Here is a 12,210-nt window from a genome sequence, read left to right on the forward strand (position 1 = left end):
AAAGTAATAGCTGTAAAATAAATGTAGTGGGTTAAAAGGTACAATATTTTCTTCCAAAATGCAGAAGTAGCATAAAATGAAAATATTAGGGCTAGGCAAATTCTTACTTAAGAGCAGTACTTTAGTAAATGTAGGCTATTTTCTACATGTGCTACTTTATACAACTTCAAAATATCTGTTCAGGAGAGAGACATGGTGGACTGTTTCAAATGAGGATTTTATGTTATGAAACTGCGCCATCTTGTGGACATTTATGAGACTTTATAAACAAATATTGTGTTTGTACAGCATTTTATTCCCATGAAATCTGTGCTCATTCGCTAATTGTGCATAATAGCCTTGGTATCTTTGGAGCCATTTTCAGCTCAGATGGATAACATTTCTGTTTCTACAAGCAGAGCTATTTCCATAAAGCACATACCGGCACTGTCACTCCGGCACCATTTGAATTGTCATCTCATTTAGAAATAAATCGAATGGGACGATAGCATCATTTACACATTCATTAATGCTTTACAGATTGCAGATATTGATGCAAATTTCGCCAGCAAGCTTCACAAATACACCGAGCGGACTCGACCACCGTTATTAAGGTTGGAGGTGGAGCTTGAGGCAGTCCTGCTTAGCTCTCGCTGCTCTGTGTGCTTGCCTTCGCCCGCAAAGATCGCCTGATATGGGGAGAAATGACTGAACAAGGCCCCCGTTGAGGAAGTGAGATGATAACGTTGCGGCGCCTCGACTACAACATTTGTCTTGTTTCGTGCTTCCCAGGACTGCCATGCCGCTACAGCGAGTATTCGCCCTGCCGAGACAACAGTCTCTGCTCCTGCCTGCGGTCATCAACCCGTTTGTTCAAGACACAAAACTAACCAAAGCTGCTGTTATTAAAGTGAGTATGACGTCTGAGTTCAATGATCATGACTATAGACAAGGCGAGCTCTTCAGGAATAATCATCGCTTTCTGCATCACACAGTGTTTCATATCTGATGTGTGAGATTACACACACACAGGCTGCAGGGTAACCAGGGCCTAATCTTCTCCAACTAGGCTTTGACAATCGGCTTGTAAAGCTGCGTTACATGCAGCACAAACAATGAGCTGTTGTGTGCCCTCTCTAAAGCTGTCCAGTGATGTGGATTTCCAGACTCGTGCATATTTTTGTGAAGTGTAAAGTGGGTTATTTTCTGACAGCAGTCTTTTCTCCACATACAGGCCTACTGATAACTTATTTGTGTGTCCCCCTCTATGCAGTGTGTCCTCATGGGAATCTTCCTGGTCCCTCTTCGCGCCATCCTTATATCCCTGGTTCTCATGGTGACATGGCCTGTAGCTGTCATAATAACCTTCAAGCATCCTCTGAAAGGAGCTGTTGAGCCAATGACAGGCTGGAGACGGTAACTAGGATACAAACACTATCTCACTGCAACAAAGCCTCCCATTGAGCTCCCATGTCTCACCAGTTTACAGACTGGCATGCCTTTTAGATAGCAAACTCACTTATTAATCATTAGAAAGCTTAAATCACTTCAAATGTATTGCCAAGTGGTGTATCTTTCTTGCTCTGCGTTTTTGACATCGGTTTTGTTTACATGCATGGAAAATTCAGTTCTATAACTTGCTTGTGCAAGTAACTTGAGTTTGGCCCGATGCATACATAGAGTGTCAGAAACCTACCTTCACATTGTTTGCATTCTTCTTCATGTGCCGTGTTATGCAAACAGTGTTTTGCAAAGCAATTGCACCTACAAAGAGGGAGTTGTGCTACTTTTGCAAGTGACCTATCCCATTTTGTGCATAAAAGCATAGCTATTAGAAAGATATAGAAATATATTAAGATTTAATGCAGATAAATTTAGTTTCACATTACAGGATACAACAGAAAATTTTGCCAAAGCAAGAAGTAGCAGAGGCGGTTGTGTTCCTGGATTCATAAACTAGACAGGAACATACAACCAAGGCAGCATATTCTCAAAATAATAGTCTCTGACATGACTTGAAGAATGTGCAGCTTCTTGCACTTTTGTCGAATCAGACAAAAGTGCTAGATTGTATCTGTACTGCAAGCGTTATTTCAGCTCAGTTCCCCTCAGTGCTCAGAAAGGAAAGAGTCAGCGTGCTTTAATAAAAGGAACTGAGAAGATGATTTATGTCTGTATTGTATAAATAGCAACCAATTTTTTGATCTTCTAACGTTGTTATTATCTGAAGGAATTGAAATAGATCATATGATTGGGCAAAGTAGTGTATATCTATCTGCAAATTAATTTTAAGGTACTTCCATATGATATCCATATGATCTGATATTAGGTGTTGCAGAAACACACACAGTGCACAGTTCTGCAGCTAACAGGAACATTGTGACCTTTGACCACAGCTTTTTATATGATTGTGATCAAATGTGGTGTAGGTGACAAACGAAACAGAAAGCTGATCTTTTCATATTCTAACTTAGCCATTTATTGCCTTGCTAGTAACAGGCTCAGATATTGGCAAAGTGGTTAAAGAACTCATGACATAAAAAGCTTAGTTTCTACTACGAAAGGACAAGATTAGTAAATAGTTGTGTTTCACAATTTTAATAGTGTTTAATAGTTACCATTTTAAGCTCCATTATGTAATATGTATGATGTTAACAATGAATCATATTACTTCCTGTAATGTGAGAGACTTTTGGATCCGTTAAAATCAACACCCAACTTTGTAGACTCAGTTACAATCACTTTCAGCTCCTTGTTTTTGGTTTACCCAACTGTATTCATTGAGTCCCAACAGCTCTTACCAAGCCCCCTCAGTTAAAGTGTGGGCAGTTGTCAGTTTACAAGTTGTGAGCCAAAAGGCAGAGTAAATGAGTTGCTGGGGAAGACATTTTCTCAGGACCATAACAGGTCTAAAAAACCAGCAAATTATGGACTGAAGGTAGACAAGTGGTGAGAAACGGAACCCCAAATAAAAGCCTATTTGGCTGTATGCTGTCTGCATATTTAAGTGTCAATATGTTAACCATGATAACCTGATCTGTTGATAGGGTGTTGTTGATGTTTTGTGTGTGTGTGTTGGAAGCAAAGCTGCACCATAAAGCAGAGAGCTTTAAATTTTCAAAGGTTTGCATACTCAGGAAAAGTTTTAAAAATTCTACATTACTGTTCGTCACATTGTGCCTCAATCTGTATAATGATTTCTTGCCGCCCTTTCTTTAGAATATGAGGAAGTGAGTGGTGGAAGTCAACTTCTTTGTAATGCTATGGTTACAGGAAAAGTACAAAATTGTGCAACTATTACTAAAAACACTGTAATTCTTAAAAGAAGAAAAATAAACCGCTGATGTTTCAACCACAATCGCGTAACAGCATAGCAGTAATGCCTAACAAGGAAAATCATAGAAACATGCTGGAGCATCTATTTGACACTTCAACTTCATACCTTTCACTACTCTAAGTGAACACATTTTTAACATGGCTTATTCCAGTGTGAAACAAAGCGTGCATTACTGTCCAAGATACACATTTATGTTTCTGTTACATAATCTCCTAAATCTGATCATTTAAAAGATTGTGGTCATTCCCAGGTTTATGTGTCAGAGGGTGATGGCTGCCTTGGGGAGGACCTACTACTTCTGCATGGGCTTCAGAGTGGTGATCAAGGGCAAACAAGTCAGCAGCAGTGAGGCTCCCATCCTCGCTGTGGCCCCCCACTCCACCTTTTTTGATGGTATTGTGTGCATTGTAGCAGGCCTTCCCTCCACTGTCTCCCGCGTTGAGAACCTGGCTACACCCATCTTTGGCAGTGAGACACTTTCCATTTTGCTCTGTTGTTTCAGGAAAGTGTGTGTTTTGGGAGGAGGAGGAGGAGGGGGGTTTCTTGTTCTCACAACTTCCAGTATGTGTGAGAGCTTACAAAAGTATTTACATGTGTGTCATATAGTTAATCTCTTTAATCTGTTTATCTTCACCTGACTTTGCAATTTCACAACCCTCCATGTAAAGTGTTCTTAGTTACATAGCGCTTGTGAGATTTGTCATTCAAAGTCATTATCAAGTAGGATATTATTCAGTTCAACACTTGCAACATCCTGCTGACACAGACCTTTGTCAAGCAGACATCATAACTAACCTTAAAAAACCTGCTTTGTGAAGAAAGAGTGTGGTGTCTTGATACATATAATTGATTCCATCCTTCTTATTGATACTAGTGACACCACAGAACTATTAAGTGCTACTGCTAATGATATCAGTAAGTGACCATTCACTCTGTGATGCTAACAAAGCTTTGTTTTATATGAAATTATCTGTGAAGAGCATGACAAAAAACAACATATGTTCCTCTTCTTAATGTGTGCATTGATATTTGTGTTTTGCCCTCTCTGCAGGGTTTGTGCGCTGTCTGCAGCCAGTGCTGGTGTCCAGAAAGGACCCAGACTCCAGGAAGAATACAATCCAAGAGATTGACAGCAGAGCCAAGTCAGGAGGCCACTGGCCACAGGTGTGTCACAATGCACAAAAAACCCAGCTCCAGGAGCAAATGACTAATATTACCCTTGTGTTAGCGAAAGATATAGTTTCAGAGAAAAACCCATAAGCAGAAACTCAGGATGTTGGTTTGGTTTCTTCATTTCCTTTGTTAGTTTGAGTTGCCCACATTTTATAATTACGATTCTGTCAGAGTATCTGCCAAAATACAGTGCACATCAACACAAATAAAAGTACTATTATTTCAGAAACTCACTGCAGTAGTTACAGTAGAATTTCTTTAACTACTTAATAGAAATTATACATCATATGATTTTAACATTAACTAATGATGTTTTGTTCTTCAGGTTCTGATATTTCCAGAGGGAACGTGTACAAATCGCTCATGTCTTATCACTTTCAAACAAGGTAAGATATAAAATTTAAACATATTTTTTAATGTTCTTTTGCAAGAAAATATGCTAAATACAAGGAAAGATATAACAGACAAAAGAGAATACAAATCAACAAGCAAAATTAAAATACTACTTCTGCTTATAATAATAATAATGATAATAATAAAAAATATGAATAACAATAATTTCAACTAATATGTCCATAATTTGCTAATAACATGTTTACCACTTCATATCATTCAGAAAGGCCACAGTTTTAATTCATGTGCTTGGTGATTTGACTTGTTGTCAACTTATACTCCAAACTGGTTTTGAGAGAGGTGGGAGAATAAGGCTGTCATCTACAACTACTCAGCTCTCAATCACTTGTACTTATTTTTGTTTCCACCTTGTCCATTACCTTCCTAGGTGCCTTCATCCCAGGGGTTCCTGTGCAGCCTGTAATAATGAGATATCCCAACAAACTGGTGAGTGACTGTGATTGTAATTTAACATTAATATATATCACCGCACTTCCAAAAGGAAAACTGCATGAGTTGTCAGTAAGCCAGGTATTGTTTTCATTGTTCTATGATGTTTCCCATTTCAGTTCTTATTAAGCTGTCTGGTTGAACTGTTCACAGGCTTTTGAGTGCAATCAGACACTAGAAACTTGGCTGTATCACACAACTACCAAACTAATATGTATCCTATCCCAGTGGTTATGTTTTATGAAGCTTTGTGCAATCTCTTCTTTTTTTCCTCTAGGATACTGTGACTTGGACTTGGCAAGGTTACAGCTCGTAAGTGGGCTTTGCACAGAAGTGGGAGATTTCTTATGTTTAACAGACAGTTTGCATGTTTGGTGAAGGGGGTGTCTGCTGCTGTTTATTCCTAGACATTAACCAGTAGGATAAGACTTATTGCAACAACTTTTGGTACTGTTGAAGAAGGTATAAAGTATGTAACTGACTGTGTTTTTTATTGTATTATCTGCAGGAAGACACTGCTGCTTCTCACTCTCTGCCAGCTGTACACCACGGTAGAGATAGAGGTAACAGAATTTCCGCCTTCACTGAGTGTGTATGCATCCATATATAGTAGCTACAATGCTGTAAAGATTTTTTTTTACTTTTAGATATTACATACATGCATTAATGGGTGCACAACATTAATGCAAACATGTGAAAGTATTGAAATTTAAAAAGCATTAGATTGATTAATCATTAATGTGTATTTCAGTATCTATACATGGCAGTTTGTTTAAGAGAAGATTTGATAACTTTTGTGCAGCTTTACTGGTAATATTTGTGCTATTCTCTGCAGTTGAGTTAAATCAGAGATACTATATCACGTAAAGGCTGAGATGTGTTATCTGTAGAAAGGACTTTGACTTCTATGCAAAGGTTTACTTTCTACGTGACCTTGCATGTGACCTCTTTTCATGTGTTTGCTGTTTTTCAGTTCCTGCCACCTCATACACCCACAGAGGAGGAGAAGAAAAGTCCGGCTCTGCTTGCGAGCAGAGTGAGAGACATTATGGCCCAGTAAGTGTCCTCTGTGTGTTGCTCCAGCCCACAACAGAAAAAAAGTGTAATAAAAATAATTTGTGCTCATATTATTAATAATACAGTGTAAAACAAATAAGGAGTATGATTAAGTTGATAAGAAATCAAACGAGTATTGAGAGCATGCTGTTAAAGATTAATAAAAATATCAATATATCATGACCACAATTAAAATTAAACCAATAATTCTTGACTGACATTACATCTACATTGTTATCCAGGCGGTCTGGTCTTTACAATCCTCTGATCTATCTGACCTTTGCTTGAAACTGTGTGTATGTAGGGCGTTGGGTGTTCCAGTCACAGACCACACCTATGAAGACTGCCGTCTGATGATCTCAGCCGGGGAGCTAACACTGCCCATGGAGGCCGGCCTGGTTGAGTTTACCAAAATAAGTCGAAAACTGAAGTAAGAACTTCACGCTAAGGACTGCATCACACTCTTGATTGTGAACTTGTCATGTTGAGAGTGTTTTTTTTTTTCTGCTTAGGTGCGACTGGTATAGTAGCGTTCCTCTTAGCATATCAGTTCTGTCAGTGCAGTATATAAACTGTTAATCTACTCACAAAAGAACTGCAATTTATTTTGAGAGCAGTTATGTGTCATGGGAAGTTGTTGTTTATCATAACGCCTCAGTACTACGTGAACGAGAGTTGAGATCTTGACTTTGACCTGGCTCCATTTTGAACTAACCTCATGTCACCAACAAACACCACAACTTCCTCCTCGTGCTCTGCTCATTCTCCCTCAGTCTGAAGTGGGACAATGTCAGGAAGGAACTGGAGGGCTTTGCATCCATGGCCGGCTCCTGTAAGGGAGGACGTATCACCATTGAGGAGTTTGCCGGATTCCTGAAGCTCCCTGTCAGCCCACCCCTTAAGGAGCTGTTTGCACTCTTTGACAGGGTAAGAGAATTTCATATAAATCAAGTACGCTGTTGTCCAGATAACATATTGCCCTACAAATTCCCCAGACTCCTTTTGACATTCAAAACTGTTGATACTAGACAAGAGTCTGTATTTGTAGACTGTGAAGGGCAGACCATCATCTTAATAATCTGTGCATTTACAAACTGAAGTTTCTTTGTTGTGTTTTTCTGTCTAGAATGGAGATGGCACCATAGATTTCAGAGAGTATGTTATCGGAGTGACCATCTTGTGTCGGCCAGCAAACACTGAAGATGTTCTTCGGATGGCGTTCCAGGTTGGACAGAAATATTCTGACATTGCTGTGCTCCTAATAGGTCCTGAAGAATATGTAGTACTTTATTTGAATATACACTGAATACAGATACACAGAAATTTCTATGGTAGTATCCACTCTAATGGATCACCCAAGCTAGTAGCTAGCTCGACTTGCCTATGTACACAACCTCAATCCTTCAATGTGTCTATTCATCACTGTATCAAGAATGGTAATCGACAATGGTGATTCCATTGCATCATGACTTTCCTGCTTCCTGTTTTTCCTACTGTTTTTTTAGTGATGTGTTTTTTCTGACTGGATTTTATTGCTCCATTCTTTATAAACATTAGTTGAATCAGATGTTTTTTTAAATGCTGGAACTAGAACATGCGACACAAATTGTGCATATATGTACAGCATACACGTAAAATAGAAAAACAACAAAATATAAAAAGTAATCATCAATAATAATTTAAAAAATAATCAAAAAGCATCAAAGCTACACAACCCAGCTCTGCATGTAGTTGATATGAGAGCATAACAGACAGCTGGTCAGAGCTGTGGCAGGACTGTAGGGAAGAACAGAGGCAGCATTCAGAGAGTCTTGGATAATGTCAAGTTAACAATGTGTGTCTGTTGTGGAGAGCATAGAAGACTTTAAGTCATTTTTCTGGCCATAAGGTCAAATGTGGTTTCAGACAAACAGTTCTGCTGTTTATATATTTTGACTGAAAAGTTATTGTTCAACTAATTTAGGATAAACTGTGCAGCAGCAAAACTTAATTTCCCTCTTTTATGTTTGGTTTCACAACCACGTACCAATTTTCACACTTTATATAACCTTTTTTTTTTCTGAACATGCAAAAACATGAAAGTGAAATTCATATTTTCTCCCTTGTTGTCCCCTCTCATGCAGCTGTTTGACACAGATGAGGATGAGAAAATCACCCGAGAGGAGTTTACGGCTCTGCTGCGCTCCGCTCTGGGTGTGTCAGATCTAAACATGGCCAAGCTCTTCAAGGAAATTGATGCTGACGGCTCTGGTTTCATCACCTTCAGTGAGTCGACTGTTTTAGGCTCATAAAGGCATAGACTAGGGGTGTAAACAAATAAAACGCTGTGCAGATATGCACTGATAATAATCTCTGAATAGATCATCATCAACATATGTCCAGGGAACACGGTTGAAAAACAGCCTCTTGGCTAACTCTGGTGCATTTACAGCAATGTTTATTAATGTGCCCTGTTGCTGTCAAATAACTCAGTAAATAACAATACAAGTAAATAAAAAATAACACACGATTTACACAATTCACCACAAATGTAACCTCCATTTCTTGTCAGGGTCATAACTCAATCAAATCTAAACAGACATCATATAGTGGCATCTCCGTCGTCCATCAAGGAAGCATGATGCAGGTTTGCCAAAATGTAAACAGCTAAAAACAGAGTTCAGGTTCAATACTCATACAAATTTCAGAATTTTTTATCAGATTAGTTCTTCAGTGTGAAATAAAGCTGTCTGATAATCCATGTGTGTTATTATTTACATCATGATCAGAAACTGAAGCCTGGCACAAGACGGAAAACTGATGAGCTGAATTTAGGGACCGTCTCAAAACTGCATGCAAATGGGCCAAAGGAGCTTGTCAGATTTTTGTCAATAGCTTTCTCTTTTTTTTTTTTCTTCATAGACACATCAGATCAAGTTTACATTCATCTGGATTTCCTCCCATTATTATGTACACAATCTCCAGTTTTTAAAGAAAATCATGCAGTATGGCCCAGTGCATTTCTGACTTGTATTTCTCCACTAACTTCTCATACTAATTTCACCACTGATTGCCACACAGGTCACACAGCTTTTACTTTGACTCAGATATTTTTGTTGTGTAAACGGATACAGATAGTATCTTTGTTACACCCTTAGCCAAGATCCCCCCACATCCCCCACACCCTTTACTGTATGTATTACCAGCAGGTTTTATTTATTAATCAGTTTATTTTTTAAAATGTACATGGCTCTCCGCTTATATTATTGTCTACTTAACACTTACAATAATTATTAGAAGAATTTCTTGTGAATATGTGAAAGGCATACTGTTTTTGTATTATATTGGCTTTTACTTCCTTCATTCGTGGCTGTACTGTATCTTAATGCTTTCCTGTCTTCCTGATATTCTTTAGCTGAATTTCAAGCCTTTGCTACGACCCACCCAGAGTATGCCAAGCTCTTCACCACCTACCTGGAGCTTCAGAGATACCAAGCGATCAAGGAGGCGAGTCCAGGGGATCTGGAATTGTCTGGTTGGACTAGCTCAGGGGATAAACAGGAAGAAAGCACCTCTGACAAGAAAGATGACTGAAGACAACGGTGAACTCTGCTCAACTGCACTGAAAGACAGAATACTGTATACACTGGATCGAGACGGAGGATGTAAGAGTGCCATCTGCCCTCCAACGACTTCTAGCAAATTCAAGTCATTTACCACAGCAGAGCCATATTATACATCATGTGCTTGCCTTTTTATACAGATTTTAGAGTGCTTCTATTTTCAATTTTTAGTGCCTTATAGAGATTTAAAAAAAAACAAGTTCCCCTTGCCACTGCACAAGAAATGTCTTATTGCAGACCTTTTCATCTGTAAAGTTTTGCATGTGTGTGTTTTTGTCACATGTTCATCAGAAAAAGCAAATGAAAAGTTAGTTGTAGGATAAAAAATATGCAAAAAAACCTTTGTCAGTGTTTTAATTAACTTTCTAAACCCTGCAAGACTTTTAGTCCTTGTGTCAGTGACAGTGTTTTATGATATATTTGATTTTTTTCCCAGAGCCTCACCATGTTTTTGACCCGGATACATTATTCTCTGTAGCCTGATTTTACCCTAGCTCAGACTTAGATGAACATGGCTACATCTACATCCCTTTTTTGTTTTTGTGGTTTTCTTTAAGTTAGTGGAAAAAATTGCCAAACCAACACCTTTTTAAAATATAAGCAAAGAGCCCTTGTGCTTCCGTGTTGCTGTATAATTAGTGTAAAGTAAGCTTTATTAAGATCTATCCAATCTGGCAACCCACCGATGTTCTGTATTAAAGCTATGTCTACGAAGAGCATACATGCTGTGTATTACACTTTTTTCCAGTGCTCAGGGACACAGACCTTGTAAGACGGCTGTATAATTAGCCAGAGGTTTGCTTTGCATGTGTATCTATTTGCATTTCTACTGAAGATTTTTGTTGCTGAGACAGCAGAGCGTCTACACAGCTTTAAGTTTACTAAAGCAAATCAACCACTGAAAATAGGGCAATTTGTGAGCAAAAAGGCAACAGTGGTTCTTCACAACAGCATATTCCAGCGGGGTATGCTTTCAGATTAACTAGCGGCACTGTTATTTATTTAGTAGGGTGCATTACAATTATGTGATTTTTTTTTTTCTTTTTTTTTGTTAACACTGCAAAGTTTGCTTTTTAAAATAAAACAAGAATACAATTTTAACTAATGCCTAACTTGTGTTTTTATATTAACCACTGAGGAAACTTGTTATGACTTCTGTAGACTTTGTTTACAATGAGGTATAAATGCAATAAAGGGCCACTGCTGTACCTCTCATTCTCTGAGCCACCACCAGGTGCCAGCAGTTACCTGTTACAGTTCTATTGTAATTTGTGTGTGTGGTTGTTTTTTTGTTTGTTTGTTTGTTCTTATGTATGCTTGTGAGTACCAGTTCACATTTTAGACATCTTGGCCTGTCCTTCGTTAAATTGTGGTTAGGATGAAACAACAATGAAGTCTAAGGTAGTGAGGTTTAAGGTCTGGTTTGCATTGTTAAGGGCTGGGGTTGGAGAATGTGTGTATATATATACTGTATATAATATATAACCCTGGAGAGCAATGATGTTTTTAACGGCAACAGCCACATAGGCAGCCATTCTGTATACAGTGAGGTTTTTTCTGGTTAAACATGTCTCCAAACATGAAACTGTTAACTAAAGCATTACTGGTGCAAAGCAAATATTTTACGTTGCTGCAAATGTTACATTTAATCATGACTGAACTCATGATAAAACACACAGTAAGATATGATATGGATGATCTCTGTTATCATCTTTATAGTCTCATACCAGCAGAAAATCTTAAACATAAACATTTAAAGAAATCTATCATTTGGTGTTCAAAGTACGGACAGCCTTAGCAATATCTTAAAGAAAATAATTGTGTTATCATGAATGATGTGCTATAATTGCTCGATCTGTCAGCATTGCAGTGAACATTGTGTGTGTTTTATTCCCTCATCTGGACTGTGTGTGACCCAACCTGTTTTAACTGTGAGGTGGAAATAATGAACTGATACAGTGCTTGTGTGTTCACGTAACATTTTATCATTCATGTGAATGTTTGTTTTTATTGTCAGATCGAGTAGGTTCTCCATCTATTTTGTCAATACAATTTCTGATACTATAATACGGAATTTGTGTAAATCTGTACATTTACATCCAATAAACCTTTTATGAGATATTCCTTTTGTAAAAAATGAGTTTTCCATCTGCTTACTGGTCAAAATATATCTTGACAAAATATAAGTGCAGGGACCATGATCTGCTTATAGCTGCTCAA

At 38.2% G+C, this 12,210-nt stretch overlaps 1 protein-coding gene across 1 annotated transcript; it reads left to right on the top strand.

The window, feature by feature from the left end:
- Nucleotides 1-539: 539 nt before the first annotated feature.
- On the top strand, nt 540-12,111 carry lpcat2 (lysophosphatidylcholine acyltransferase 2). The gene is made up of 14 exons (XM_044332443.1): nt 540-889; nt 1,253-1,395; nt 3,567-3,784; nt 4,368-4,480; nt 4,815-4,875; nt 5,271-5,329; nt 5,610-5,644; nt 5,841-5,895; nt 6,306-6,388; nt 6,693-6,818; nt 7,162-7,315; nt 7,515-7,613; nt 8,512-8,653; nt 9,783-12,111. The coding sequence occupies exons 1-14, from the start codon at nt 779-781 to the stop codon at nt 9,959-9,961; spliced, it is 1,578 nt and encodes a 525-aa protein (XP_044188378.1). The 5' UTR covers nt 540-778; the 3' UTR covers nt 9,962-12,111.
- The last annotated feature ends 99 nt before the right edge of the window (nt 12,112-12,210 follow it).

Source organism: Thunnus albacares, chromosome 1 (genome assembly GCF_914725855.1).
Source record: "Thunnus albacares chromosome 1, fThuAlb1.1, whole genome shotgun sequence".
In the NCBI taxonomy this organism is placed as follows: Eukaryota; Metazoa; Chordata; class Actinopteri; order Scombriformes; family Scombridae; genus Thunnus; species Thunnus albacares.